General features: G+C 48.7%; 1 protein-coding gene and 1 pseudogene across 1 annotated transcript; both read left to right on the plus strand.

Moving 5' to 3' along the window:
* The window catches only part of LOC149325162 (uncharacterized), a 34,418-nt pseudogene extending 11,008 nt beyond the window's left edge, over positions 1-23,410 (plus strand).
* A 1,242-nt stretch (positions 23,411-24,652) lies between these two features.
* LOC149325163 (uncharacterized) lies at positions 24,653-27,387 on the plus strand. The gene is made up of 3 exons (XM_089564197.1): positions 24,653-25,452; positions 25,834-25,899; positions 27,185-27,387. Exons 1-3 carry the CDS (start codon positions 24,660-24,662, stop codon positions 27,385-27,387), a joined length of 1,062 nt encoding a protein of 353 aa, XP_089420323.1. The 5' UTR covers positions 24,653-24,659.

The following is a 27,387-nucleotide window of genomic DNA, read 5'->3' on the forward strand; positions in this document are numbered from 1 at the left end:
CGTATCTCCATGGGCCCATCCGAGGCGCACGTGCGCAGCGCCTACGCGTACCAGCGTACGCCGGAGCCGGTCTGCGCATGCGCCAGGCGCAGACGCGAGCTGGCGCTGGCGCTTGGCAAATATCTGTCCATGTGAGATATTCGCGCCGGCGCCGGAAGTGGCTCCCTGGATTGCGGTGGGTGTAACCAATCAGAGAACGCAGTTCTCTCGGCATCCGGTACGGCCCTTCGCGCCGTTTTCCTCGCTCAGCTGAGCTGAGCGCGAGTACCAGCGACAGGAGGCGATAGGCCATCGAGTTGCGTATGTGTTCCGACGCTTGCCGTGGCGCGGCGCTGGGTGCGTAGGCGCAGCGCTCGTGCGCCTCGGATGTGTCCATGGAGGTGAGCCATTCTGCTAAAAGACATTCCAACTAAACTCACCAACTAACCCGCCTTTCTGCCTTAAGAAAGGACCAGGCTCGATTATCGGTAAAGATACTGGACGATAGATTCTTTTCACGCCATAAAGCAGATTATATAAATATGAGCTTAATATTACTAGGACCCTTCGCTTCCGGGTTACATTTTTTTTTCGACAATTGGGGGGGGGGGGGGGCTGAAATTCGGGTGACTTTCTTTAGGTTTGGTTGGTTTGGTTTATGGGGTTTAACGTCCCAAAGCGACTGAGGCTATGAGAGACGCCGTAGTGGAGGGCTCCGGAAATTTCGACCACCTGGGGTTCTTTAACGTGCACTGACATCGCACAGTACACGGGCCTCTAGAATTTCTCCTCCAAAGAAATTCTAGCCGCCGCGGCCGGGATCGAACCCGCGTCTTTTGGGTCAGCAGCCGAGCACCATAGCCGCTGAGCCACCGCGGCGGCTGACTTTCTTTAGCTCAGACTAGGACACAAATAAGATTATTCAGGAAAAGTGTTCATAATCCGGGTTTTTTTTTTGTCCCTTTTTGGCGCAGAAGAATATTTACAAGAACCGCTCGTTTTTGTGCGGAGCAAAAATTGCCTGTCTTCTGGCTCAATATTTGAAAAACACGATATGTATACCCTCAAAAAAAAAATTGCTGTTCTAATTAGATTTTTTTTTCAACTTTTGCATCAATACTGTCACGTAAACTGCAAAAATTCTACGCAGCACTTCGCGCACTCGCGACACATGCCTGCCTACCTCGTACACTGCGAAAACATTCAATACAGGCTATATCACTAAACATCACAGGTGTTTTTTGTTGAGTTTAGCGGCGCATAGGCATCTAAGGATGCCATGCGTCAAGCTCAACCTATCGCATGACATCACAGAGGCATGCACCTACAGCAGGACGCGGGCTGCGCTTGATACATGACGCCGCACTTGAGATCCTTCGTGATGCGAATGCGAAAGTATCTTTGACCTAAAGGCCCTTACCAGAACGGCCTTCAACATAAAGGCCTTTATCATTGGCAGTGTGATTATTACTCTTATATTTATTAGTAACGTCCTTCATCATTCCAAAACTACTACTATCACTATACGTATCACTACGCTAACTACTGATGTCTTGTCTGATGTCTGTTTCATTGCCATGGTCACCCGTTGCTATTCTGTGTCTTACTCCTGATGTCATGCCAGGCGATGGCGACGTCACTGGGGTTTACTGACCAATGCTGCTGGACATCAACGCCGGTTTCGTTGCCGATGAGCCGAACAATGCTTCCTCATTAATTAAGAAATGCCTCGAACATATCCTCAAGCCTAAGCCATCTCATGAATAACAACATGGCGGAAAGAAAGTACAAAGCGGGACGTCACGCGGCCAACCCCCGGAACACTTGGGTTTTCCGCGGTTTTTCGGTCTCGAGTCGCTATGGGGTTGAAACTTCCTGCACCTCCCAGCGGCCACGAATTGCATAGGGTAGCGCCAATTCTTCAGTAAGGGATCGGTAGTGCGTGCGGGGTCATTAGTACACTAATTCTTTCTCAGCACCCCCCCGCTGCAGTCTTCAATGCCCCCCCTTCCAGCGGGAGGGGACGGCTGGAGCTGTCGACCTTTGTATCACCTTCTCGGAACGACGCGACCGCGCGCGAAGGCGCCGGGACGTAGACGTACGGTGTTCCTCGCCCGCGGGGCCGATTCGCGCCGGCTGGGCAAAAGTGCGGTGAGAACTACGGTGCTGAAGAGCCGTCACACAACGCCCCCCCCCCCCCCCCCCCCCCCCACTCGTCTTAAACCTCTCGTCTTAACGGACAGCAGAAGAGGCACAAACTCGCAACGAACGTCTGATTCGAAACGTCGGCGGCCTCCTCAAGATTAAGCCTTTTTCAATTCAATTCAATTCTTTTATTTCCTTTTTCAGAGGAGGAGACAGGACAAAAAGCCGTGACAACGGCTTGACGTAGGTCCTGCCCCCTTACAAATTGGCAGTCACACAGATACCTTTGTGGCACAAGTGTTTGACAGGTCAAGACAAAAAAGTAAAGGAATACACAAGTATTAGCAACCTTTGAGCAGTCACTCAACACACAAGTTTCGAAAATGAATGCGAATAGACATAAACACTAGTCATCAAAGACGTTAATTAGGAAAAAAAAACATGCTACACACTTCACACAGATAAAGACGATAGAAATGACTTAATCTTAGATTTCGGGTTAGAAAAAAGATCCAACGACTCTTGCTCCAGCCGATTTAACAAAGAGGGGAGCGTGTATGACAAAGAATCTTGCAGTAGGTTTGCTCGTGGTGTGGGCACATTCCACATTTCAGTATGACGGGTGCGGTGACAAGATTCGTTTATTTCCGCTAAGATGTTATAGTTAGTTTAACAGATGTCTTGAAGCGTACAGTAATTTGTAACCATACATCCTAAAATGGGAGCAATGTCATATCGCAAAAAGAGATCACGGGAAGGATAACGGTAAGGAACATTTGCTATACATCTCAAGGCTCTTTTCTGAAGTAAGTGCAGATTAGACAAGTTTGTGACACCAGTGGTGCCCCAAACGAGGTTACAATATTGCAGTAAAGAGAGCACTAGGGAATTGTACGGCATAATTTTAAGTTTTTCGGGAAGCATGCGTTTTAATTCTGCACAAAAACCCTACTGCTGAGGCTACTTTAGAACAGACATGTTCTATGTATATATTCCGTGTTAAGCGCGTTGAAAAGATTACATCAAGGATCTCACAGATGCTACTAATTCTCAGATATTTGAGCCTTGGCGTATATTAAGTGGCCCGGAAATGCGCTTCTCTTCGACAAATATAACACAATCTTGGTTTCATTTGGATTTATACTAAGACCATTTGCATCAACCCATGTCTGAATATCGGCCAACACTTTATTTGCACTGAGTTCGATGTCACTTTCGAAAGTACCTGGAATTAATACCGATGTATCATTTGCATAGGATATAAATTGTGCGTTGTTTGTGCACCAGATTATGTCGTTGATATAAATAGAAGATAACAGCGGTCCTAGAATGCTACCCTGCGGTACCCCGCACTTAATAGGTAGTGTAGATGACTTCACGATGTTTAGTTCTGTACACTGCGTCTATACTAGAAATATGATTTCAGTAATGCTTGCGCATTCCATGGAAACCGTATTTGTCAAGCTTGGAAAGGAGAATCCTGTGACTAACTGAGTCAAATGCCTTTGATAGTCTATGTATATACCTATTACTAACATCTTTTTCATAAAAGATTCGATGATTATTTCTTTCTGAGTTAGGAGAGCTGTTTCAGTGACCGATGTCGTCTGAAGCCGTGCTGAAAGTCGTGTAGTAATTATTTTGATGTAGGTATGATGTTATCCTTATATGTATCAATTTCTCAGTGCCTTTGGAGAACACAGGCAGTATTGAAATAGGGCGGTAATTATGAAGGTTGTTTATTTCACCTTGTTTAAATATAGAAATGACTCGGGATTTTTGCATTTTTTTAGGAAAAACACCTGTTGAAAGTTTCAGCTTATAAATGTGTTAAGACAGGGCAGATCAAGTCAAGCACATACTTCACAGGACCTATCTGAATTCCATTCGAATCCTTCGATTTCCCGTTTTTAATAAGATCAATAGACGAAAATACTTCACGGCAGTCTGTTGGACGGATAAAAAAATGAGTTCACACTGATATTAGTTGACATATATGCCTTAGAATCAGGTGCCAAGGTGTTAGCATGCTCAAGACTTTCACTACCCTGCAGTACGAAAAGTTTATTGAATGCGTCCGCCTATGCGCTTCCCGAAAGTTGTTGGCCTGTGTGCTCGATAACAGTAGGAAATGTTTTTTGCACGTTAGGATGCAGAAGGCTGTTCAGCTTTTTCCAGATTACATCAGATCTGCAGACTGTGTCTTTGCAGAGCCGATTAATGCCAGCCGGAACGGTGTCCAGCGCTGTTGACGAGGGGGGGGGGGGGGGGGGGGGGGGGGGGGGGGGGGGGGGGGGGGGGGGAGCAATAAATAGACAAATAGCTGGCGACAGCGCGGCTAGCCGTGGGCAGCGAAGGCCTGAGTTGAATGACGCGGCTAACTGGGTGTCGGTGAGGCGCCAGCTAGTAAGCCTGGGGAAGGCTAAGTCGCCAGGGAACGCGGGTCCGAGCTCGCAGTAGCATTTACAGCGGTACCTGCCCGTTTAGGCCTCATAATCCCCAATTCCGAGACGACGCCAAGGTCGGGGGTCATTGGGGAAACCGATGGCACGTGCTCGCACGAGTGTGTTTCTGTGTTTGTTTTTACTTTTATTTTGCGAGGGAGAGAATGTTTTACCTCGCTCATGCTGGCACGACTGTGCGTTTGTCTTTGCTTTATTTTGAGATGGCGAGGGTGATTTACCCTATGGAAGCTGGCGGGCTGGCCATGCTCTTGATGAACCAATCATGTTAGGTGTGTAACATGATTGGATGCTACAAAATGTGGGTCGGGCCTTTAGGTCTTTAAATCCGGCCTCCGGCGCCAGAAAAAGAGTTCTGGGCTAAGGTCAAGTGCTGTGCATCTTCGGCTATGCCGAGTAGGGGCCTCCCCTAGTGTTAGCCAGTTCCACCTTTTTGTTTTTTGTCGTTTTGCCGCTTAATTTGTCTATAGTGCCGAAACATGTACGGAATGTTAATTTCTGTACATACACTTCCAGTATTCGCTTTACCCCTGCATCGTAACTGATCGCAAGACCGTCTCTGACGGGGCACCCCTGGTGCGAAGAAAAGCTTCAGTCTTCCAGTTGAACAAACCGTCTCTGGCGGGGGCACCTCTGATGCGAGGAAAGAAGATAGAGAACCTGAAATTTATTTCCTCCTTCAGTTACGTTCATAGCGAACGGTGTACGAGTTACTTCCATCACTGCGAACGATGGAAACAGGCCGGCGCGGGGGATGTTGTCGTGGCAGCAGCTTGATGCGCGGCTCGGTACCAAATCCAGGCCGCCATGGAATGTGCGCGGATGTAACGTTGTCCGTCTGCTGCGCGCTTTACTTGGGTTTCCGTGCACCCTTGCTTTGCTTCTGCGGCATGTTAAAACTGGTTGCACTGCTGGTCAAAAAAGGTAACCGCAACGCTAGGAGAATATATGGAGAACAGAGAACACATTTTGCAGGGTTTTATTGACACATAAAACCTTCACGTTACTTTCAGACTAAAAGAGATATTTCTCAACATACGCTCTATGTCTACGTTAGAGCATTCCGTAAAATACAGATAATGTGTGTGTACGCACCAGAAGTGTTAAGTTTATCTCAGACGGCGCCGCTCACATTTTCAGTACATCATTTCTTTCGTCATTCACGCAATACATGTGCGTTCATTCCTGCATAGTGTTGCCGGAATTCTGAAGGATTATTCTGTGCACAGTGAGTGCGCGCAGTTTAATGCACGCATGATGTACCTTACAGTCGTGTGTAATTTTTAAAAAAATGTTTGCTGTTTATGTAAGCGCGTTAAAGCAAGCCACTATCATGGAATGCCCCTCACTGTCCTTGCTGATAAGTGCAACCGAAATAAAATTCAGTTAATATACAGTTGCATAACAGGTTCCCAAGATTTGCCTACTCTTTGCGGAGCAAAGGAGATGGTTGCTGCGTTCATAGCAGTGACTCAGTTATCGTTCATTATCCATGGTGACGAAATGAGTGGTGGCTCCAGAGAAAGCGAGCGAGGCTACCGATTCCCGTCGTATCCGTGCGGGTCTCGCTGCACTCTTCGCAGTTTTGAAGGTCTCCAGCGCAAAACCAGACTCTATTGTAGTTGTCGCAGCACCGACATCACTAACACGTGAAGTAACAGGACGCCGAAGTGTTTGTGACCAGCGCCGCAGAGCAGACAACAGCGCCCGAGATAAGGCGACTGACGGAGTTCGCGAAATACGCAGAGGATGCCTGGCAGTTGCAACGGCCGCGCGGGTCAGAGAATCAAAGGGCAGAGAGAGAGGGAGATTTTTCTCCATTCAGAAATTTCGTGAAGTTAGATCTCGCTCTTTATTAAAGACGATTGCGCTAATTCCTCTTCTAGTTGCGCTCACAACGGATGGTATGCGGATTCAGCAGGGGTTCTTCCAATTAGCCGGGACGGAAGTGGCTCGCGCTTTCCTCCCCCAGGAGCCGGTCGCGAATACTTTGTGGTCGGTATGTTTTAGTGCGCACGGCTGCGCGGCCCATGGCTCGGGTGTATTCTGCAAGCTCCGGTCTACAGTCAGATGCTGTCAGGCGATTTAGTATCATCTAGGGAAAGAAAGCAAGGGCGAAAGTTCTCGTCACGCACGCTAGTCTCTCGTCCGGAACTCATATATTCATAGACAATGAACCACACAGGTGGCGAAAACACAAAATGTTCTATTCAGAACAAAAATTGCCTTACACAGATAGAATACGTGTTGATGAAGTCGCACACATCACTCGCACCATCGCACAGTCGAGCGCCGCGCACACACTCGTTCTCGTCCCTCTCCCGTCCACAATGCCGCTTTCAGGGTTTCTCCCATCGGGGCGCCTCAAAGCACTGAAAACAGACAAACATGGACAGAATAGACGCACAAACACACGCAGAGGCATGCATGTGCTTAGGGGCTCATTTTCCAAGAAACGCCGGAGGCTTCGCAGTCCGCGCTTCGGCTGTGTATCGGACACCCCGCTGCGGGGCCGAAAAAGCTATAGCAGCCCGACTAACGAGCAAAGAGGGGACACCCGCCAATACGGCCGTAAAACGCAGGAAAGCCCCATCCCCTCCCCCCCCCCCCCCCCCCCCCCCCCCCCTCGTGCCCCACAAACACACACAGAAACAAATATATATAGACACGAAAAAGACGATGGCTAACAGGAGGCGCCACTCACATTAACAAACATAAATGTAATGGGCGCTCGCTCAGACTCGTAGCCGACGAGGGCCAGCGAGCGCAGCGCCACTGCTCCAGCGCGGTCAAGGCAGCCTGTGGGTTTTCGCTAAGAGGGTGCATCTGGCAGGAGAGGCATTTCCTGAATGCTGGACTAAGAGCATAATACCTCAGGGAGCACATTGGGAGGCCATTTTGGCAGATACCATGCGACCGTGATTGCCCCAAGTTCGAAAAAGCGTGCGTACGATATAAAAGCAAAAGTACACTCAGGGAATCGGAAAGAGCTGAATCGCTGAAGATTAGACCTAAAAATGGTTGTGTGCGACCACTCAGACAGCTTGGCTAATCACTAAAAAGTTAGGTCGTCTGGCGAATGGAAAGGCGACTGAATGATCAGAGACACTTGTTCTTGTTTTCCTTGCTATTTTCTGCTGATGTTTGATTCGCTTTTCTTAAATATTAGTGCATACATTTTATCCACGCGTCATGCATGCTTAAATGCTGGTTGCTCTGTGTTCCTGCACCTTTTCCTCCAACTTTGCTCGCCTGCACCAAATGGGCCCTGAAAACGCACTTTAACTCGCTCTTAGATTCTTACTCTGCGAAAGGATCAGATGACTGGCGCAAAAACGAAAGGAGCCGCATTTCTTAAGTTTTTTTTCAGCTTCACTCCTTTCTCGCGATTTTAAGCAGCGAACATATGCACCGGTAATTGTGGTCTATTATTTTCGTTAGGTACGTGGGATTAGCTCGAGCGGCCAATCAAAAGAAAATAGCACGTTTTTTGATGATGTGCTGCACATAATTCGGTTGGAACGATTCAACTGTTAGTTACTGTGATCATTGCGACAGTTTTTATGCGTCCTCCTCTTTTTTTTTGCGATTGAAATATCAAGCTGCTCCAAACCTGCTGCATTAGCACCCAGCCGATGTTCTCTGGCGCAGTGGAGGATTGCGGCGACCTGGAAGGCATCGCTAACGGTGTTCTGCGCCTTTCGGGAACTGTGCTGGGTGCGAAGGCCAGATTCTCGTGCAACCGAGGTTTCAATCTGGTCGGCAACAGCACACGCACCTTCGGCGCCGACGGCAGATGATCCGGTGAATAGACACTTTTAGTTGCTGCGTACGTAGCGACAATGCGTACGCAACGCTCACTACGTACCGTACGCTGTAAAGGACACCCCCGTCACACTTATAGTTGGCCGTACCGCCGCAGAGCAGTGCGTAGCGCGTTGTGTTGTGTCGCCATCTAGTGACAAACACTGAAAGCGCTGTAGCGCTCGGCTCAACATTTTTCAGTTTCTGACAATATGAATAGTATATTACTGTTTTTAATGGAGGAAAAAATGTATAATGTTTAATGAAGTGCAAAAGTAGGCACATGGCTGAAAAAATTATTCGACCGGTGCGGTTGCTATGACGATAAACGTACACAACGTTAGTTAGGCTTAAAAGGTCAAAAATCGGCTCATTATCTGAAAAACAAGTGGCATTTGTCCCTAATATTTTGGCGTGTGGGTGAGAGTAGACAAAATAAAAGCTAACAGCACAGTTTAGAGCGAGCCATCGCATTGAAGAAAGCAGCGGCGAAGTGAAATCGGTCCGAAGCGGGCGAGATGGTCGCCGCCATGTTCTCTACGCAGCACGTAGCGTCCCGCGTTGCGTACGCTACGTTATGCTTTACAGCGGGCGGGCGTACGCAACGCGCGGCTAGATACGTTGCGTTCTGCGCATGCGCATTCGTTACCCGCGGTGTCGTTGCGTACGCAAGCTCACTGCGTACGTCCAACTAAAAGTGTCTAATCTCGGCATTGAGACGGTAAGTGTGGAGCAAGTAATCGGCGCGGACGCACAAAAAAACTTATTACAAGTTCGCGCAGTGGATCTTTCAACGAAGATGTTAAAGCTTGTTCTTTGGAGGCGCCAGAAGGATAATGTTTTCAATGTTTGGCATTATACAATGTGCAGATCAGGGGTTAGTTTTGAGGGCTTATCTTGTGTGCCTGATTTTGCGCAAGAACTGTGCTGTAGGCGTTAGAACTTACGCTACAAAGCAAAAGCTGATAGTTTTCAACAAATGCTGCTTTAAAGGGCTATGATCTTCGTAAATAAGAACCGGCTTCTTATGATGATAGCGGAGTCACTAAGCGCTTCCGGCTGATGAATCTCTGGTAATGTAGGCGGCGTGGTTGAATTCGCACCGGCTGCAGACGGATACTCTTCAGGCCCTTCTTTTTCCTGCGTTGCAGCAGAATTAGGAGGTTCAAGCATTCTAGCTCTTCAAGCATAATGGTGCATTGTCAGTTATGCCAAATGCAAGAATTCTTGTGACGCTGTTTCGGTCATAAATATGGTGCAGAAGCGAAACACTTTTTTTTTCAGAAGTGTGAACCTTGCATTTTCGCACTCTTTCATTCCTCTTCTTCTGTCCCTTATAAACGGATTCGCTTCGGGACGTCGAAACCTATAAACCATTCTTCTTTTGCCGCGGCCTAATATTCTTCCCGTGCCACGGAAGCGGATCAGCGTGTCAACTTTATCGTTTGTAAAGGCGCTAACTAGTAAGTGTGCTTTGTTCATCGTGTGGTGACCTGACACAACGGTCAGGTCACCACACGATCAAGAACTCCTTAACGCGAATCTTGGCAATATTCACACCTGGTGCGAAAAGTGGGAAATGGCTCTGAACATAAAAAAATGCTCTGTTCTTCGTGTCTCAAACAAGAAGCAAACATTAACTCACACATACAATATTGGCGGGGATGTAATTAACGAAGTATCAGCTGTAAAATATCTAGGAGTCACAATAACATCAACTTTAACCTGGAACAAACATATTGACAACATATGTTGTACCGCACGTAAGGCCTTATGGGGGATTCGAAGAAAATTGGCGACAGCCTCAACACAGGTGACGCTCACTGCATAGAAATCCCTGGTTAGACCGATTTTGGAGTATGCGTCATGCATATGGGACCCCTACACCAAAACAAATATAGATAAGTTGGAAAAGGTACAGAGAATGGCAGTCCGTTTTATTTGCAACCGTTACAGACGAACAGATAGCGTAACACAGATGGTTAATGTCTTGAATCTTCAGACCCTCCAATCCAGACGCACAGGATACAGGCTTAAGTTCTTGTACCTCCTGTACAATAATAAGACACAGATAAACAAGACTCTCTACCTTACGCCTGCACCTCGAGCTAAAACACGGTTTAACCACGGGAAAATCTTAAAAGAATACCGGGCTTGCATCGATGTATTTAAATATTCCTATTTTCCTACGACTGTGTCCGACTGGAATAAGCTACCTCAGAATGTTGTCGATTCTCCTGACGAAGTGGAATTCATTGTTGCTTTGAAAAGTTTGAATGTATGACTTTTTTCTTTGCCTTTGTTTTGTATTTTTGGTATTATTCATGTGTTTCCCACCTCCTGCTTGGACTCCAGAAGGAGTCTGCAGTATTCCTAAATAAATAAATATGGGTGTAATCGCTGAGCGCATCTTTGATCGCTGTCATCGTGCATAACGACAAAAGAAGAAAGCTCTTTAATGGGTACAGTCTTTTTAAGTTGTGTTCTTGAGGATGAATAGAACAAATACAACGTTTTGTATTATGTAGTGTGATCCCCTGTTATGGTAGTCACTGAATAATTTCTTGGGTAACTGCAGAAGCCTTGACAAAACACTCCAGCGAAGGAACGAATTTGTGTGGAGGAAAAGCAAAGAGGCTAATCTTCCCCTTTTTACATTCCAGCCAAATGTGTCATACGCCCTGGGTCCGGTTTTGAGGTTGTACGCAAGACGTCTTGCGGATAATGGGTACGGGTAAACTGTTTTCTGTAAACTGTTGTCTCAAGCTTGTTGTCCATGGTGGTCACTCAGACATCAAGAAAATTTATTGTCGATGGTGAATATGAACATGAAAAAGAGATTTTAGTGTGAGCGGTGTTGAAGTACGAAATAAACTTCTTCAGTTTTTCCTCACCGTGTGTCCAGACCAAAAACATGTCATCGATCAATCTTCTGTAAAATATCAGTTTATATGGAGACCTATTGAGGAATTCCGTCTCAAGTACAGCCATGAATGTTTTAGTGTAATTAGGTCCAATTTTTGTTCCCATTGACGTTCCGCTTATTTGCTCGTAGTGCTGGCTATTAAACACAAAGTTATTTAACTCAGTTATCAGTTTTAACTGCTCGGCAAGCGTGTTGCCGTAGACCGGTTGTTTGGATTCTAAGCGTTCATAAGCTTATACTACTGATTTGATGCCATCAGCATGCGGTATGTTGATCTATAGTGAAGTGACGTCCAGGGTCACCAGAAGGTAATCATTTGGAATGAATAAATCGAGAATTTCGCTAAAAAATGGGTGGTGTTATTAATATAGCAGGGATATAAAAGAGGATATCCCTGATGAGGAAGTGGACACAACTCGAGATGTTTTCAGTGGCGGTTCCAATGCCAGAGACGATTGGTCGTCCTGGATTGTTTTCTTTACGAATTTTTGGACGACGCTAACAACGTCCTGGGCTTCATGCAACGGAATTAGAGCTTGTGCGATCTTGGCATCAATTTTCTTCTTTTTTGGCAAGCTTAAAATAGATTCTGAAGCCTTCTTATTATACTGTGGCGTGGAATCAGTTGGGAGAGGTTTGTAAAATGAGGAATCGCTTAATTGCCTTTGGGACTCATCAAGGTAATCCTTCTGATCCATAAAGGATTACCTTGATTAATCAGCTACTAAGCAATCAATGTTGATATATATATATATATATATATATATATATATATATATACATATTCTTTTTCAGTGGTCGGTGGTGGAATCTGGTACCAAAGTGCCTGAATCGGCAGCAGCCTCTTTGTGGAATGTGTAGACGGGTATGACTTCATACAGGAGTTGCGTCCACGCGCACGCGAACGAGAACTGCCACTGAGATGCTGGTACGGCGTGTTGAGAACATCAGGCCCCTGGTGCACCGAAAGTAGGTGGGTTCATCGAGTCTATCCTTCTGGTATACACGCCAACAGCGCTCAGAGTGCTGCTGATAGTTTGACCCACAGCTGATAAATATTGAAAACTATCAGCCTCTGGTTGGTTGGTTGGTTTGGTTGGTTTATGGGGTTTAACGTCCCAAAGCGACTGAGGCTATGAGAGACGCCTTAGTGGAGGGCTCCGAAAATTTCGACCACCTGGGGTTCTTTAACGTGCACTGACATCGCACAGTACACGGGCCTCGAATTTCTCCTCCAAAGAAATTCAACCGCCACGGCCGGGATCGAACGCGCGTCTTTCGGGTCAGCAGCCGAGCACCATAACCACTGAGCCACCGCGGCTGCTGCTAGAAATGGTTGAAATGAAGTAGTGGAAAACAAGTACCACAAACAACTTGACCTGCACGGTTTTGCCACTCTTGCACGTTTTTAATTGTCTTCGCTGCCCAGCCAGGCGAAGAAGAGGAAGACCGCTGGGAGTGTGCGCAAGGGGAATCGCGCTGGACGTTCTGGGGTCCATCATGCTTTAGGGTTCACTCAGTAAGGCCCCCTTCTAACCGTCTTTGGGTGCAGGCCCGTAGCCCATCCTCAACAATTCCGTGCCTTAATTCTTAAAATATACTTAACCGACCTGTGACGGCAGATACAACTGCATAAAGCAGCGATCGGTGGTTTCAGAGCTCGTCGTTTAAAAAGTAAGAATACTTCGGCTTCGTAAGCTTCGTCTTGCAAGCGACTCAGGCTATCGAGAATTATGTGCGTTTTAAAATTGGTCCCAACAATGCGTGGCTCACTTGAAAAAGAAGTTTACGAACCGTTGTTTTGTGTACTGGGCCATAAATAAGTTTTGATGAGGTTGGGTCAGATGGTATGCACAGCGCAACACTTAGAAGCGGCGCTTGGCAGCGTCAACGAGGGAAAAATAGACACTCCGTAGATTTAGATCTTCGTCCCACAGGTTAAACGCAACAATCCCGTCGTAGCTGTGCTTTCACTCCTCCATGTCTTCAAACATCTCGCCATGAAACGACGGGCGTGCGAGGCGCATGGAGAAGCTGCGGTGTAGAACTGACGGAGTTCTATACGGTCTTGCTTCCCGCCGTGGATGTCATGGTGCGAGTTGGTGTTGTAAAAGGTCGCCACTCGGGATCTAAGCCTCGCAAGTGGCGGCTTGCCTTGGGGGCAGATTCTCCTTTCTACGGGGTGTAACTGGGCGTTGGAGGCTCCCTGGAGCTCTTCGTGCTTCAGAAAATACCAAGAATCTGCACCAAAATGTCCCCGAGAGCCGAAACAGCGCTAGAAAAAGGGCGGAAGGGCACACGAGTACTAGTACGGCAGCCACAAATTCAGAAAGCAACCCCAGAGCAGGGGAATACAAGAAAGACAGGCGGATCCTATCGCACCGGATGGCGGCGCGAGTAAATGACCAGGAGAGCGGCAATGTCTGTCTCATAATGAATTCACATCAAATATATTGACAGAATGCCTAATATGTAAAATGTTCCTGCCAAATCGTTACGCAGTCAGAGTTAGTAGTGACAGTTTTTTCTTTCCTGTTCCGAAATTGCTTTGCCGATGTCCGAGCTTGTTTCATATTCGTTCTCGTTCTTAGTTACAGCGCTCATTTAAATGATCACTATGACGCCATGTAGCTGAAGTAAATAAATTTTGCGGCACTTTACTTGTGCGTCCACTTAAATGTGCCTCCACAAAGCCTTGAGCAATAGCTGCTTTTCTTCTGCCAAGCAAAAATTCAGGGGGGCACTTTGTTCACCTAAAGTGCGGTGAGGCGAAAGCCTTAAGCGCAGTGTTGCTGCTTGTGTCACTGATGTGGGGTTAAGGTGTTAAGCTTCGCCTCTAAGAGTCAAACGCGACAGCGTCTTGCAACGCTGCCAGGGAGTTCATAGAACGCCATCGCCCGTTCGGTTCTACGCCTTGTTCGTCGGTAAATTGGTTTTTGAGGAAAGGAAATGTATCTCTCTCGCATGCCTCGGTCAACATCTGAACCTCACCGTAACGGGAAGGGATGAAGATGGGAGTGAACGAAAGGACTGTATTCACTAGACGCGCCTTTGTTCATTCCAAACCATCGAGCTGGCATAGCGGAGGCGGGGAGAAAGACGAAGACGCCGTTCCGAACAGCCGCGTTTTTGATGCTCTCCGCAGAAATGTATAAATTGGCCCTAGGCCGAGGTGCTGTTGCGGCTTCTGCTGCCAGTAATACTTACCGTACTGTTCTTTCCCGTCTGCCTGCCGGTAAGCTGGTTTTTAACTCCGTATTTCTGCATGCGGACCTTGCTGGCCGTCCCTATCGTGCCCAGGACTTTAGAGATGCCTTACGGGGTGTCATTGACCTCTGTGACATCAGCTTATAGCGCCCGGCGACGCTTTAAAGCGCCGGCGCTGAGATCGGGGTTACAGCGCGCGCGAGAAAAAAATAAAGATGGACAGCGCGTGCTCGGGGCGCACGCCCGGCACGGGCAGTTCGGAACGAGAAGCCTGCCACGCTGGTCGTCTCTGTCTGGTGCTCCGCTGCGGCCCCGAAAATCCTCAACAGTGGTGACCCGGACATTACTGCGGAAACAGTTGCCAGAGCCTTCGTTTCGACGTGGGTTTCCCGCTTCGGCTGCCCCGGCATTGTTACCACGGATCGCGGCCGCCAGTTCGAATGCGCCCTCTTCACTTCGCTCACCCGGCTACTCGGCACTAAACACTGGCGCACCACATCGTACCATCCCTGTGCCGACGGCATGGTCGAGCGGTTCCATCGCCAGCTCAAGGCTGCCCTTACTGCGCGCCTGGATCGCGAGCACTGGGTAGACCAATTCCCTATGGTGCTCCTAGGCCAACGCGCCGTCCTGCGTCGTGACCTTGGCTGTTCGGCGGCCGAAATCGTCTTCGGTACCTCCCTGCGCCTTCCCGGAGACTTGTTCGTACCTTCGGCTCCCTCGTCCCAACCCCTGCAATACCTTCACCGCCTACAGGACTGTCTCCAGCACCTGCGCCCAGTGCCGCCACGCTCAACTGCCCATCAAGTCTTTGTGCACCCGGACCTTGCTTCCTCGACGCACGTTTTTCTCAGGCGAGACGCTGTAAAGGCACCTCTTACCCCCTCATACGACGGCCCGTACCGCGTCCTCACCAGGACGACAAAGTCAACGACAATCCTGCTCGATGGTCGTCAAGAGGTCGTCTCCCTCGACCGACTCAAACCAGCGTACCTCGATTCACCTCCCCAGGAGCTCCCCTCTGATGTTGCCGGCCCATCTGCAGACCTGCTTGCCGCTGTGGCTAATCCATCTCTGCCCCGTCGGCGCGTAAATTTCGCCGTTCCGTCAAGGCGGGGGGCCCTATAGCGCCCGGCGACGCTATAAAGCGCCGGGGCTGAGATCGGCGTTACAGCGCGCGCTAGAAAAAAATAAAGGTGGACAGCGCGTGCTCGGGGCGCACGCCCGGCACGGGCAGTCCGGAACGAGAAGCCTGCCACGCTGGTCGTCTCTCTCTGGTGCTCCGCTGCGGCCACGAAAATCCTCAACAAGCTCTATCGGACAGTTTCAGATGATGCAAAATGGTGCAACACTAATGAAAATGTAGGCAGCGATCGCTACATTATAGAGATCACGCTCCATAGCCAAATTGGCAAACCCTCCCCTAAACACTCAACTATCACGAACTGAGAATCTCTCAGAAAATGCCGAAGCAATCGAACGCACACGTCCATAACGGACATAGAGGCGTGGACCACAAAACTACAACAGGATATACGAGCAGTTACTCGCACTACCCCCCCGGATTGCCCCAGTGAGGCGGTAGACACACGCCTCTTGCGTTTGTGGGAGGCAAAAACGGGCCTTGAGCGCCGCTGGCATAAACAACGGTGGAACCGAACTCTTAAAAGAAGACTTTGTAGACTAAATGCAGAAATAGAGAAGCACGCAACCACTCTGATGAGGCAAAATTTAGGGAACTTATGCACTCGTCTCAATGGAAACATGAGTCTCTCTCAGACATGGCGCCTATTTAGGCATCTTCTAGACCCAACGCAGTCCAAAACGACCCAGAATCATAACCTCACTAAACTCATTCATGGCAGCACAGTTCAACCAGAGGACCTCTTACAAAAGCTTAAAGACCTCTACCTTCCACCATTCCCTGCCCAAACTCACCCCGACTACGAAGGCGCCCCAAACGCATTCTTAGACCAGCCCATTACAGAAGCTGAGGTAAGAGCAGAACTCCACAAACTGAACACATCCTCCGCTCCGGGACCGGAGGGGATCACGAAAAGGGCACTACGAAATCTGGACACCCCCTCTATCGAAGTCTTAACAGCCTATTTCAACGAGTGCTGGCAAAACGGTTCCCTACCTCCTCAGTGGAAAACAGCGAAAGTTGTATTTCTGCCCAAGTCAGGCAAGCCGCTTCACCATACTAATCTCCGACCCATCTCTCTTACTTCATGTGTAGGCAAGCTCTTCGAGCATGTCATTCAGACGCGACTCAGCAACTACTTGGAGGATAATGAGCTCCTCCCTAACAGCATGTATGGTTTTAGACCAGGATTGTCAGCGCAGGATGTATTCCTCCAACTACAACATCAGATACTGGAACCCAAAACAAAGGATACGAAAGCCATATTAGGAGTAGACGTCAATAAGGCCTTTGATCACGTTACCAACGCGGCTAACCTAACGAACCTACAATCCCTCGACGTTGGACAACGCATGTACAACTGCATTCGCGATTTCCTCAGTAATCGCACGGCCCATCTCTCATTCGGCCCGCATTCCTTAAACGACATCAACACCGGAGCACGAGGCACCCCACAGGGAGCGGTCCTCTCCCCGACTCTCTTTAACATAGCCATGATGGGTTTACCTAAATTACTCAAGTCGATACCCAACCTATACTTCAGCTTCTATGCCGATGACATTACACTATGGACATGCCGAGGTAGCGACGCGGAGATAGAACACCGCTTACAAACAGCACTAAATATCATTTGCACGTACGTCCATGATAGAGGGATCTCATGCTCCCCCACGAAATCGCAACTTTTCATATACAAACCCCACCGAATGTCTGGCACACCACCGAATATTCAGCTCGTTTTGGCAAGGAACCGATTCCCACAGTGCCAAAGGTTCGCATACTGGGAATGTTTCTCACTACTTCTGGCTCTCACACTGACACGATCCAAGCGCTACAAACGCACACACAACAAGCCACTAGGCTCATCAAACGTGTGGCACACAGAAAATCGGGCCTACGGGAACCAAACACGCTTCGACTAACACAGGCTTACATCACCAGTAGAATAACATATGCACTACCGTATCTGCCCCTCTTAGCGAAAGATAGAGAACGCCTAGACGGCCTCATTCGGAGCAGTACGCGCACAGCTTTACGCCTTCCCCCATGCACTTCCACACAGCGCCTTCTTCGACTAGGAATACATAACACTTTCGAGGAACTCTGTGAGGCCACCAAAACGGCACAACTAGCCAGACTCACACGCACCCCTGCAGGACGAGCTCTGCTGCAGTCTCTTCGCATATCGCCTGTCGGCGTTATACCCGGCACTGACACAATCCCCATTCCCATAAGAGCTGCAGTTCAGATACCACCCTTCCCTAAACACATGCACCCGGAGCGCGATCAAAAGCGCAGAGCGGCCCGGGCCTTAGCACTACACAGAGCTTACGGAGAGGATCCCAATGTAGCATATACTGATGCCTCGCTCTACGCATCAGGCGCACAGACAGCTATAGTGGCTGTTCTCAGTGACGGCCGCCCCATCACGGCAGGAACCATTCTTATCTCATCCATAACCACGGCAGAGGAAGCGGCTATCGCTCTAGCCATCTCCTCTTCAGCCGCTACCAAAATTATAACCGATTCGCAAACAGCAATCCTAAATTATAGCACTGGTCGTATCTCTCGGCAAGCCAGCAGCATACTCCGACGCTGGAATCCCTCCAGAACCGCAACGCTCATCTGGGCGCCAGCACATGCCGGACTACCCGGAAACGAGGAGGCGCATGCCCTCGCCCGAGATCTTACCCTCCGGGCGGGTGAGCACACCGCCTCCTCCGTCGAAGGGGAGTGCCTGTTAAATTTCAGTGACATCCTACAAAACTATCGTTCCAACAGACAGATATACGCACACTCTCACCCTTCGCTATCAACCACGCAATCAACTTTCTGGCGCAGGCTTCAAACTCGCACACTCCCATATCCGATAGTCATGCACGGACGCTTCCCTGACCTATTCTCCTCCTCCTGCCGACTATGTGGCAAACCAGGCGACTTTCTGCATGTTCTGCTCACCTGTTCCACTTACCCGCACCCCCCTCCCCCAGAGGTGGCACTCACTTACTCGGAACAGCTGATGTCCAGTTCAGCACTCCAAGACCAACGACTCGCCATCACCAGTGCCTCTAACAGGCTGGCCCTCCAGGGTCTGGCACACCATTTGTAAGGGAGGAACCCACTGTGTGGGCCACTCCCACAGGCCATGAGGGGGGCTCTGCCCCCCACCTGTAATTTGTCATGGCCAATAAAGTTTACACCACCACCACCACCTCTCACGTATGGATGATAGCATGCAAGACAGCGTTAGCAAAAGCTAAGCTCGTGAGCACTCAGGAGTTACAAGTGAAAAACCACCGTTGTCTAGTGATTGACCCGGAACCGAAGACAGTAAAGCTCAAGATACTTTGGCTCCCAGATCATCTTGAAGATTTTTACATTCGGGACGCCCTTCGCGCTTGCGGAACGATTACGTCCATCACAGTGGAGCACTGGAGGGTTCCAGAAATTGAGGGCATGCGCACCTTGAATCGAGACGTTGCCTTGACTCTTGCTGATTGCGTCACTGTCAACGACGTGCCTCACATTTTGACAATTTGCGGTGTACAATGTTTGGTTTTAGTGCCAGGAAGGCCACCACTGTGTCTCCGTTGCCACAAGGTTGGCCATATACGCCATCATTGCCGCACTCCTCGGTGTGATGATTGTCGGCGTTTCGGCCATACTACAGAGGAGTGCGTAATGTCCTATGCTGATAAGCTACGCGGTGGCACCCGTGCCATGGACGACGCATTGCAGGAGCACTTGATGGACGCAACAGAAGTTTTAGATGCTGCTGGTGGCACGCCAGCCGTTGCGTCCATTGACTCAGCGACTACTAACCCGCTGTCTGGCCCCGTTCCTGCTGTGCAGCATGAGCCTACCCAGGTAGCCTTCACAGATGGAGCAGCTGTCTGCAGATGATGAGCGTCGATGCCTGGCGGAGCAGGCTCCAGCTATATGCAGTGTCAGTGATGGCACTCTTGGCGCACGTGCCTGTGCTGTGCGTGGGCCAGAGGAAGACAAGGACTACTGCGTGGCTCCGGCGCCGAGTGTCTGCACTGCTACATCTTCTGAGGCTCCTGCCGGATGTGCCACACAGGTAACAGAGTGCCAACGTGGCACTTCACTCCCCGACGGCAACTGTGATGCCGATGAGCAAATTTTAAGTGCGGCCTCGAAGCGCGGTGTGTCTCCGAGTTCTGCCTCCTCTGAGGAGGAAAGTGTCCCCGCCAAGCACAAGTCCCGCCGTCGAAAGTCAAAGAATAAGAAACCTCCTCGGCGCTCAAGATCAAGGAGAAGGCTTGAACTCTAGGGAGGTCTCACCTTCCGGAGTGATGCCCCCGGACATCGTGGATGCCTGATTGAAGCTCAAGTTAGCCACCATGGCGTCTAACCAGCAGTTGACTGTCGCAACACTCAACATATGTGGACTCCGTTCAAGGCAGAAACAGGTACAGTTACGCCGATTGCTTTGGGGCAATCGGCTAGACATTGTCGCTATTCAAGAAACTAAGATAGAAAGTGAAGTAGATACAGAGATAGCCCTGCGACCTTTCCTAACTGATTACAACGTCTGTGTGTCGCACTCAGTGGGTCTTTCGGCAGGTTGCTTTCTTTTCTTAAAGAAGAGTCTACCTATTTATGACTTTAAGTACCAGGTTGGCATAGAGGGGCGTCTGATATGTTGTGACTTTCGACTGCATGGCGAGTCGTGGAGGGTTATCAATGTGTATGCTTCAAGTAATCCGGTGCAACGAGCAGTTTTTTCTTCATGCAATTGCAACTCTCATCGGATGTGATCGTTATGTCGTTTTCATGGGTGACTTCAATTGTGTGTGCGACCCACGCGATCGCACAGGTCCTAACCAAAGATCCGATAAGAGCTCTGGTATATTTTTGTCTATTACCGAAAACGCAGGTTTAATTGTTGCCGGATTGTCATCCGCCTTCACATACATCAGAGGAGCCTCACATTCACGCCTTCATCGCATTTACGTTTCCATAGATCTCCTTAAACGGAACATTTCATGTGATGTCAAGCCTGTTTCTTTCTCAGATCATGCTATGGTCATTGCGTGGATTGGAGAATGCGCCCGTCCCAAATTTCAGCCGCAGTGAGAACTGTGGAAGCTTAATTCCGAGCTTCTAAATGATGAGCATTTTCAGCAGCGAGTGATGACAGCTTTGGAATCTTGCTTGGTCGTGGATGTCCCATTATTTGCAGCTTGGGAGATGTTTAAGCTAGAAGTTCGTAGCACAGCTATTGAGATCGGCTCCGTGAGATCTTATCTTAAGCATGGTGAGGAGAAACGGTTACTTCAGAGTCTTTATAATCTGCATGCGCTTGAATGTGAGGCTCCTGGCTTGTACACAGAGGAAATTGGTGCTGTCAAATGCAACCTTCAAAAGTTTGATGCAGAATGCTATCGTTCGACCCGTGTACGATCCCGCAGCAACCGTGCTCTGCACTCTGAGCAGCCTACTAGACAGGCCTTGCTAGATGAGCGTCGTCATGTGGCTGCCAAGCGAATTTCTGAGCTCTACTGTGGTGGTGCCCTGGTCACAAGTACAGATGTCATAGTTACCGAGTTTGAAAACCACTATAGCTATCTGTTTGCTGCCACGTCTAGCACTGCTGATGATGATCATATAGCGCGATTAGTGTCCATGATTAACCCACTCAATGAGGATGAGTGCAAGGCAATAAGTGGCTCTTTAAGCTTGGGTGAACTGCAAGATGCAATTGTTCAATTGCCGCTTTCGAGAACCCCGGGTCCTGACGGCCACTCAGGAGAATTTTACAAGGCATTTAAATCCGTTCTAGCCTCTGTCCTGCTCCAAAGTTTTGAGAAAAGTATTGATGTTGAATTTCTGCCTCAGTCATTTACGAAAAGTCATATTGTCTTTATACCAAAGACCGAGGATAAGGAAAAACTTCGATTTGTAGATGGCTACAGACCAATCACGCTTTCTAATGTAGATTATCAGATTTTTGCTAAAGTACTGTCTAATCGGCTGCAGCTTGCAATGTCTACTTTGATTGGGCTGCATCAAACATGTGGCTTGCGGGACGATCAATACAATCTAACCTACATGTAGCGCGTACCGTGTTGCAGTATTGCAGTGACGCTCAAGAACAATTAGCAATGCTGCAAATTGACCTGGCAAAGACATTTGATCGAGTGTGCCATTAATTTCTTTTTGCAATTTTAAATCACGTCAATCTCGGTTCAATACTTTCTACTGGCATGCGCCTTTGTTACAAATTCTGTACCACGCGCTTGATTGTTAATGGCTGTCTCTCGCAACCAGGCCCAATTCAGTCTTCGGTGAAAGAAGGGGGCCCACTGTCTCCGCTCCTGTTCGCATTATACTGGGAGCCACTTTGCATAAGTGTTATAGACAGTAGAGCTGTCAATGGTTTCCGAATAATGGGCCACGAACTGAAGGTATTGGCTTATGCAGATGACCTTGCGTTCTTTTGTACTGATAAGCCAAGCATCGATGAGGTTATTCGTTTAACGGAGGACTTTGGTTCGGTGTCAGGAAGTCGGATTAATCGCTCTAAGAGTTGCGGTCTTTGGTTTGGTAGCTGGGGTAAGAGACCTGCTGAATATGCTGGTATAACATGGACATGCAGGCCACCAAAGTACCTTGGCGTCCCTTTGAGTGCCTATAAGCATAGCGCACATTATTGGAAAGACCGCGTGTCAACTCTTCAGCGCTATGCTCAAACGTTTGTCCCCCATGGCCTCTCAATTTTTGGCAGGGCGACCGCCTGTAATCTGTTTCTCGCCACTAAAATATATTATGTACTGTAAATTATTCATTGCGCAAGACTTTCTATCCCGCGTTTTCACAGGGTTCTCGCTACTTTTGTGTAGGATTCGTCTTTTGAATCCATGAGGCGTGACAACCTTTTTCGGCCTGTAAGCGCTGGTGGCCTTGGTCTAGTTCACCTGTATATCCGACAGATAGTGTCACATTTCATGTTTTTCCGTGACACTACACACCCAATAGTACGTTCATTCCTGCAAACAAATTTAGTTCATGTTTTACCCAACCTCATTGTGTCTTCCAATGTTTGTGACCGTCCGTGTTTGTGGGGCATAATGCAAGAAGTGTATTTGGCTGTCCGTTTCCTACTTGTTCGTTTTCCTCCTGAGTTCCTTTTTTTAGTGTCGAGGAAAAAGTTGTATAAGGATTTGATTAGTATGCTCTTCCCTCCGGCCATGTACCGCTCTCTGTATTTTGATTTATCTGGGCATGACGTGCTCAAAAGAGTACGTAAGATGCCAGTCTCGCCGTGTACAAAGACCTTTTTCTTTAAGTTACACACCGGTACGTTGCCCGTTAGAACATGGTTAGAGACAAAGGGCATTTTTGTGTCTAACGTTAATTGCCACCTTTGTGATGAACCAGAAACAATTGAGCATTGTTTCATCAGTTGCAAAGATGCAGTACTGTTCTGGGATATCCTGCAACGCACATTTAAAAAAAAGAATTCATCTGACTCCACATTCTGTTTGCTATCTCACTGCGCTGCCATTTGTTGATGAACCCCTGGACATGTTCTTTCTGATTGGACTGCACAGCCTCTGGAAAACCCGCATGATGGACAGACACTGTGAACCTGTTGTGTCTACAAAGGATCACTTGAATCGAATGGTTGTTCACCTAAGAGACGTGTATGCCCAGACTGAGTACGAACCGGAGTGGCACTCACTATTAGTGATGTGCTCTGCATTGCCCCTTTTCTAGTGCATGGTCTTTTCAATATGTATTGTTTAACACTATTTTCATAATGGCTTGTATATACTTCATGTACATAGATCATTACATCACTGTAACAAATAATAATAATAAATAATAAGTTCGGTTGGAGAAAGGTCAGGCGTGTGTGCGGCTTCCATGACAGAAACAATTCCGCGGGTGTCAGCCCCGTGGTTGCGGTTGGTGTGTTACGGTACGTGAACAGAAATTGGTCAATTCGATGTTGCAAGGGTTTCTGATCCCTGTTCTTCTCTCGTCGAGAACCTGTCTCAAAAGGTCCCGTTTAATGGTCTGTACGTACCTCTCTGCGCTTCCATTTGATGCGGGGTGGTACGGCGGCGTCCTGGTATGCCGCACCCCATACCTGCGGAGAAAGTCTGCGAATTTCTTGGCACAGAACTGTGGACCATTGTCCGTAACTACTTCTTCCGGCAGGCCGTAGGACGCAAAGACACTCCGCAGCTTTTCAATGGTCTTCTCGGTAGAGGTGGATGGCATGACGAACACTTCTCTCCACTTGGAATGCACATCCACTAGGAATAGGAGCCACTGGTTATCGGTAAAAGCAAAGTCCAGATGGATTCTTTGCCATCTGCGAGTTCGCCAACCCCAAGTTAGCAGTCGAATGCGTGGCTGTGGTGCTGAGGAATCCTGTGGCTCCGACGTATCTAAGGAAGCGATCTTAGTAGACGACTCTTCCGGTACAGAATCAGGCACTGAACTAGGCACAAAAGGATACACAGTTGGCCCGGATTCATCACTTTGAAACGAACACGGACGTAGGTTGTCAGCATGCACAAACCTCTTTTCCTGCCCTATTCTAACATTGTAGGTGGATGCACTGCACCGCTGTTCTACAACGCCTCGCAACCACTTTTCCTCCCCTGGACGTAGTCCTTGCACGAACACATGGTCCCCTTCCTCAAATGATCTCCATGACCGCCCTCTCTCGTTAGCCTTCTCTTTCGTCTGGTAGAACCTGTCGTGTGTGTCTCTTAATCTGTACGGCCCAGAATGCCGAATAAACATGTTGCTTAGTCGCTCTGCCTCTGCTTCGCTCGCCGCGGCTACAACATAATTGGCGACGAGGATGGGATCCCGCTGGACTACGTGAAACGCATCGCGGCGTTCGTGATCCTGCTGCACTACGTAAAATCCATCGCGGCGTTCGTGATCCTGCTGGACTGCGTGAAACTCATCGCGGCGTTCGTGGAGAGCGTTCGGGCGAGGCACAGGGATGGCAACGCTTGGAAGTTTCGACCAGTTCGTCGAGGACGGAGACGACGACTTTGGGTCCTACGTGGAAAGGTTCGAGCACTTCCTGGAGGCCACCCAGGTGAGCGATGACCTCAAGGTCTCGATGTTTATTACGGCAATAGGCAAGAGGGCTTACAAGACGCTGAAGACATTGCTAGAGCCTAAAACGCCAGAGGACAAGACTTATGCGGAACTCGTAGAAGTGCTGCGAAGTCATTTCGCACCGGAGCCCATGGTCATCGCAGAACGATTCAAGTTTAATCGGCGGTGCCAGCATCAGGGAGAGTCCATAGCAGCATATGCAGTGGAGTTTAGGCGTTTGGCAGCTTCATGCGAATTCGGGGAATTCCTCGATGGGGCTCTTCGAGACCGCTTTGTAGTGGGCCTCTGCGACAGCGCAACGCAAGCAGAGTTGCTGAAGAGAAGCAAGTTGACGTTTTCGGACGCCTGCGACGTTGCGAAAAGCATCGAGCTAGCGCGGATGGAATGTCGGGAATTTCAACCAACAGGGACGCATGGTACAGTCGACGCCGTACGTCATAAGCCAGGCGGTGGGAAACGCCAGCAGCAGCGTTCATCCTGTGCAGGACTAGCAAGGGACCGAGTGTCTGAATCGCCGGACTGTCTCCGGTGTGGCTCAGCGCACGAAGCATCGAACTGCAAATTTCGGAAGTATCGTTGTCGCGCATGCAAACGTTACGGACACTTGGCGAAAATGTGCAAGTTCAAGTCTAGAGACGCGGCTAATTCGGTAGCTGTGGAGGACGCGGATTGTGACCAAGTGTTGTTGTACAATGTCTATTCTTGTGCAGAACGCCCAGGGCATTATGAAATCTGCCTTAAGGTAGCCAAGAAGAATGTTAACATGCAAATAGACACGGGTGCGTCTGTTTCCATTGTGCCAGAAACGCTATACAGGAAATTCTGGCCCAGTCTACCTAAAGGGCCTTGCCACATAAAGCTGAGGACATACGGTGGGTCGCCGCTAACAGTCACAGGGAAGTTTACGGTTCCAGTCGAACATAATGGTCAGTGCAAGCAACTTCCGCTCATTGTCGTTAAAACCCACAACAATAGCGACATTGCGTTGCTAGGCCGTGACTGGGTGGAGGCTCTTAAGCTAGACTGGTCAAGTGTGCATGGCGTGTGTTTAGACAAAGTTGCGGCGCTACTTGAGAAGTACGGAAAGGTGTTCGAGCCCACTCTGGGGCTGATCAAAGGTAGTACAGTCAGGCTGGTTTTGAAGGAGGGGAGCAACCCCGTATTTTGCAAGGTGCGAAAGGTGCCATTTTCTTTGAGGGAAACCATGTCACTTGAATTGCAGTCTCTTGTGAACAGGGGAGTGTTAGTCCCTGTACAGAAAAGCGACTGGGCGACGCCCCTAGTTGTTGTGCCTAAGGCGAACAACAAAGTCAGGGTGTGTGGGGACTTCAAGGTTACATTGAATCCGTGCCTGCGAACTGACCATTATCCGCTTCAGCAAAGCAGAAATCTGGGCGAGTTGGTAAGTATTCATGATATTGTTCACAGCGCAACAAGAACGGGAAAAACGAAAGACGATGGAGTAACACAAACAAGCGCTGACTATCAACTAGTTTTTATTGCAGAAAAGAAGGGGTACATATAGAAACACTTATCAGGCACACAGACGTTTTCTGGAAGGCACGTGGGAGTTCAGATACCTTAACTCCCTCTCGGATAAGGCAATCGAAGGGCTGCTGATACATAGACTGCCTTTCTGATGAATATAAAAGGCCTCCATGATCTCTCGTGTTACGTTATCGCCGTGTCGGAACAGGATGCGCGTGTTACTATAATCCGGTACGCATTTGCACTCCTTGCACATAAACGTAGACTGTGCAAGGGGGTCACCTCTTTCCCTCCTTTCAGCATGATCTTTCATATGCTCGCATTGGCAGTTCCTGCAATGGGCGCCTGTGTGGGAAAGGGGTTCATTTTTTCTAGTATTTTCATGCTCCAACAGGCGCCTGATAAGTGTTTCTATATGTACCCCTTCTTCTCTGCAATAAAAACTAGTTGATAGTCAGCGCTTGTTTGTGTTACTCCATCGTCTTTCGTTTTTCCCGTTCTTGTTGCGCTGTGAACAATATCATTATCCGCTTCCCGTGATGGAAGATTTGTTTGCAAAGTTGTCAGGATGCAAGTATTTCACAGTGCTTGATTTGTCGACAGCGTATCAACAGCTAGAACTGCATCCGGAGGCACAATCAATGGTGGTTGTCAATACACACCAGGGGCTATTCAAGTACACGCGCTTGCCCTATGGCATCACAAGTACACCTGCTATTTTCCAGTCTGTCATGGATGATGTGTTAAAAGGGCTTGAGCGGGTAAGCTGCTACTTGGATGATGTGCTTATCGCAGGTTCAACATTTGACGAATGTTTCCATCGAGTGGAAAGGGTGTTGGCACGTTTTCTAGAGAGATCCATACGATTGCAAAAGGAAAAGCGTAAATTCTTTCAGACGTCTGTCTCTTACCTAGGCCACATTCTGGACGACAAGGGCGTTCGGCCATCAGATGAAAAGGTGAAAGCGATAAAAGAGGCACCAAGTCCAAAGGATGCGGCACAGTTGCGAGCTTGCCTGGGCTTGATTAACTTCTACGGGAAGTTTGTACCGAACATGTCAGCTAAGCTTAAGCCTCTGTACAATGCTCTAAAAAAAGAAAAGGGATTTCAGTGGTGA

This window comes from Amblyomma mixtum, chromosome 10 (genome assembly GCF_055824585.1).
Source record: "Amblyomma mixtum isolate Tamu chromosome 10, ASM5582458v1, whole genome shotgun sequence".
NCBI classification, from domain to species: Eukaryota; Metazoa; Arthropoda; class Arachnida; order Ixodida; family Ixodidae; genus Amblyomma; species Amblyomma mixtum.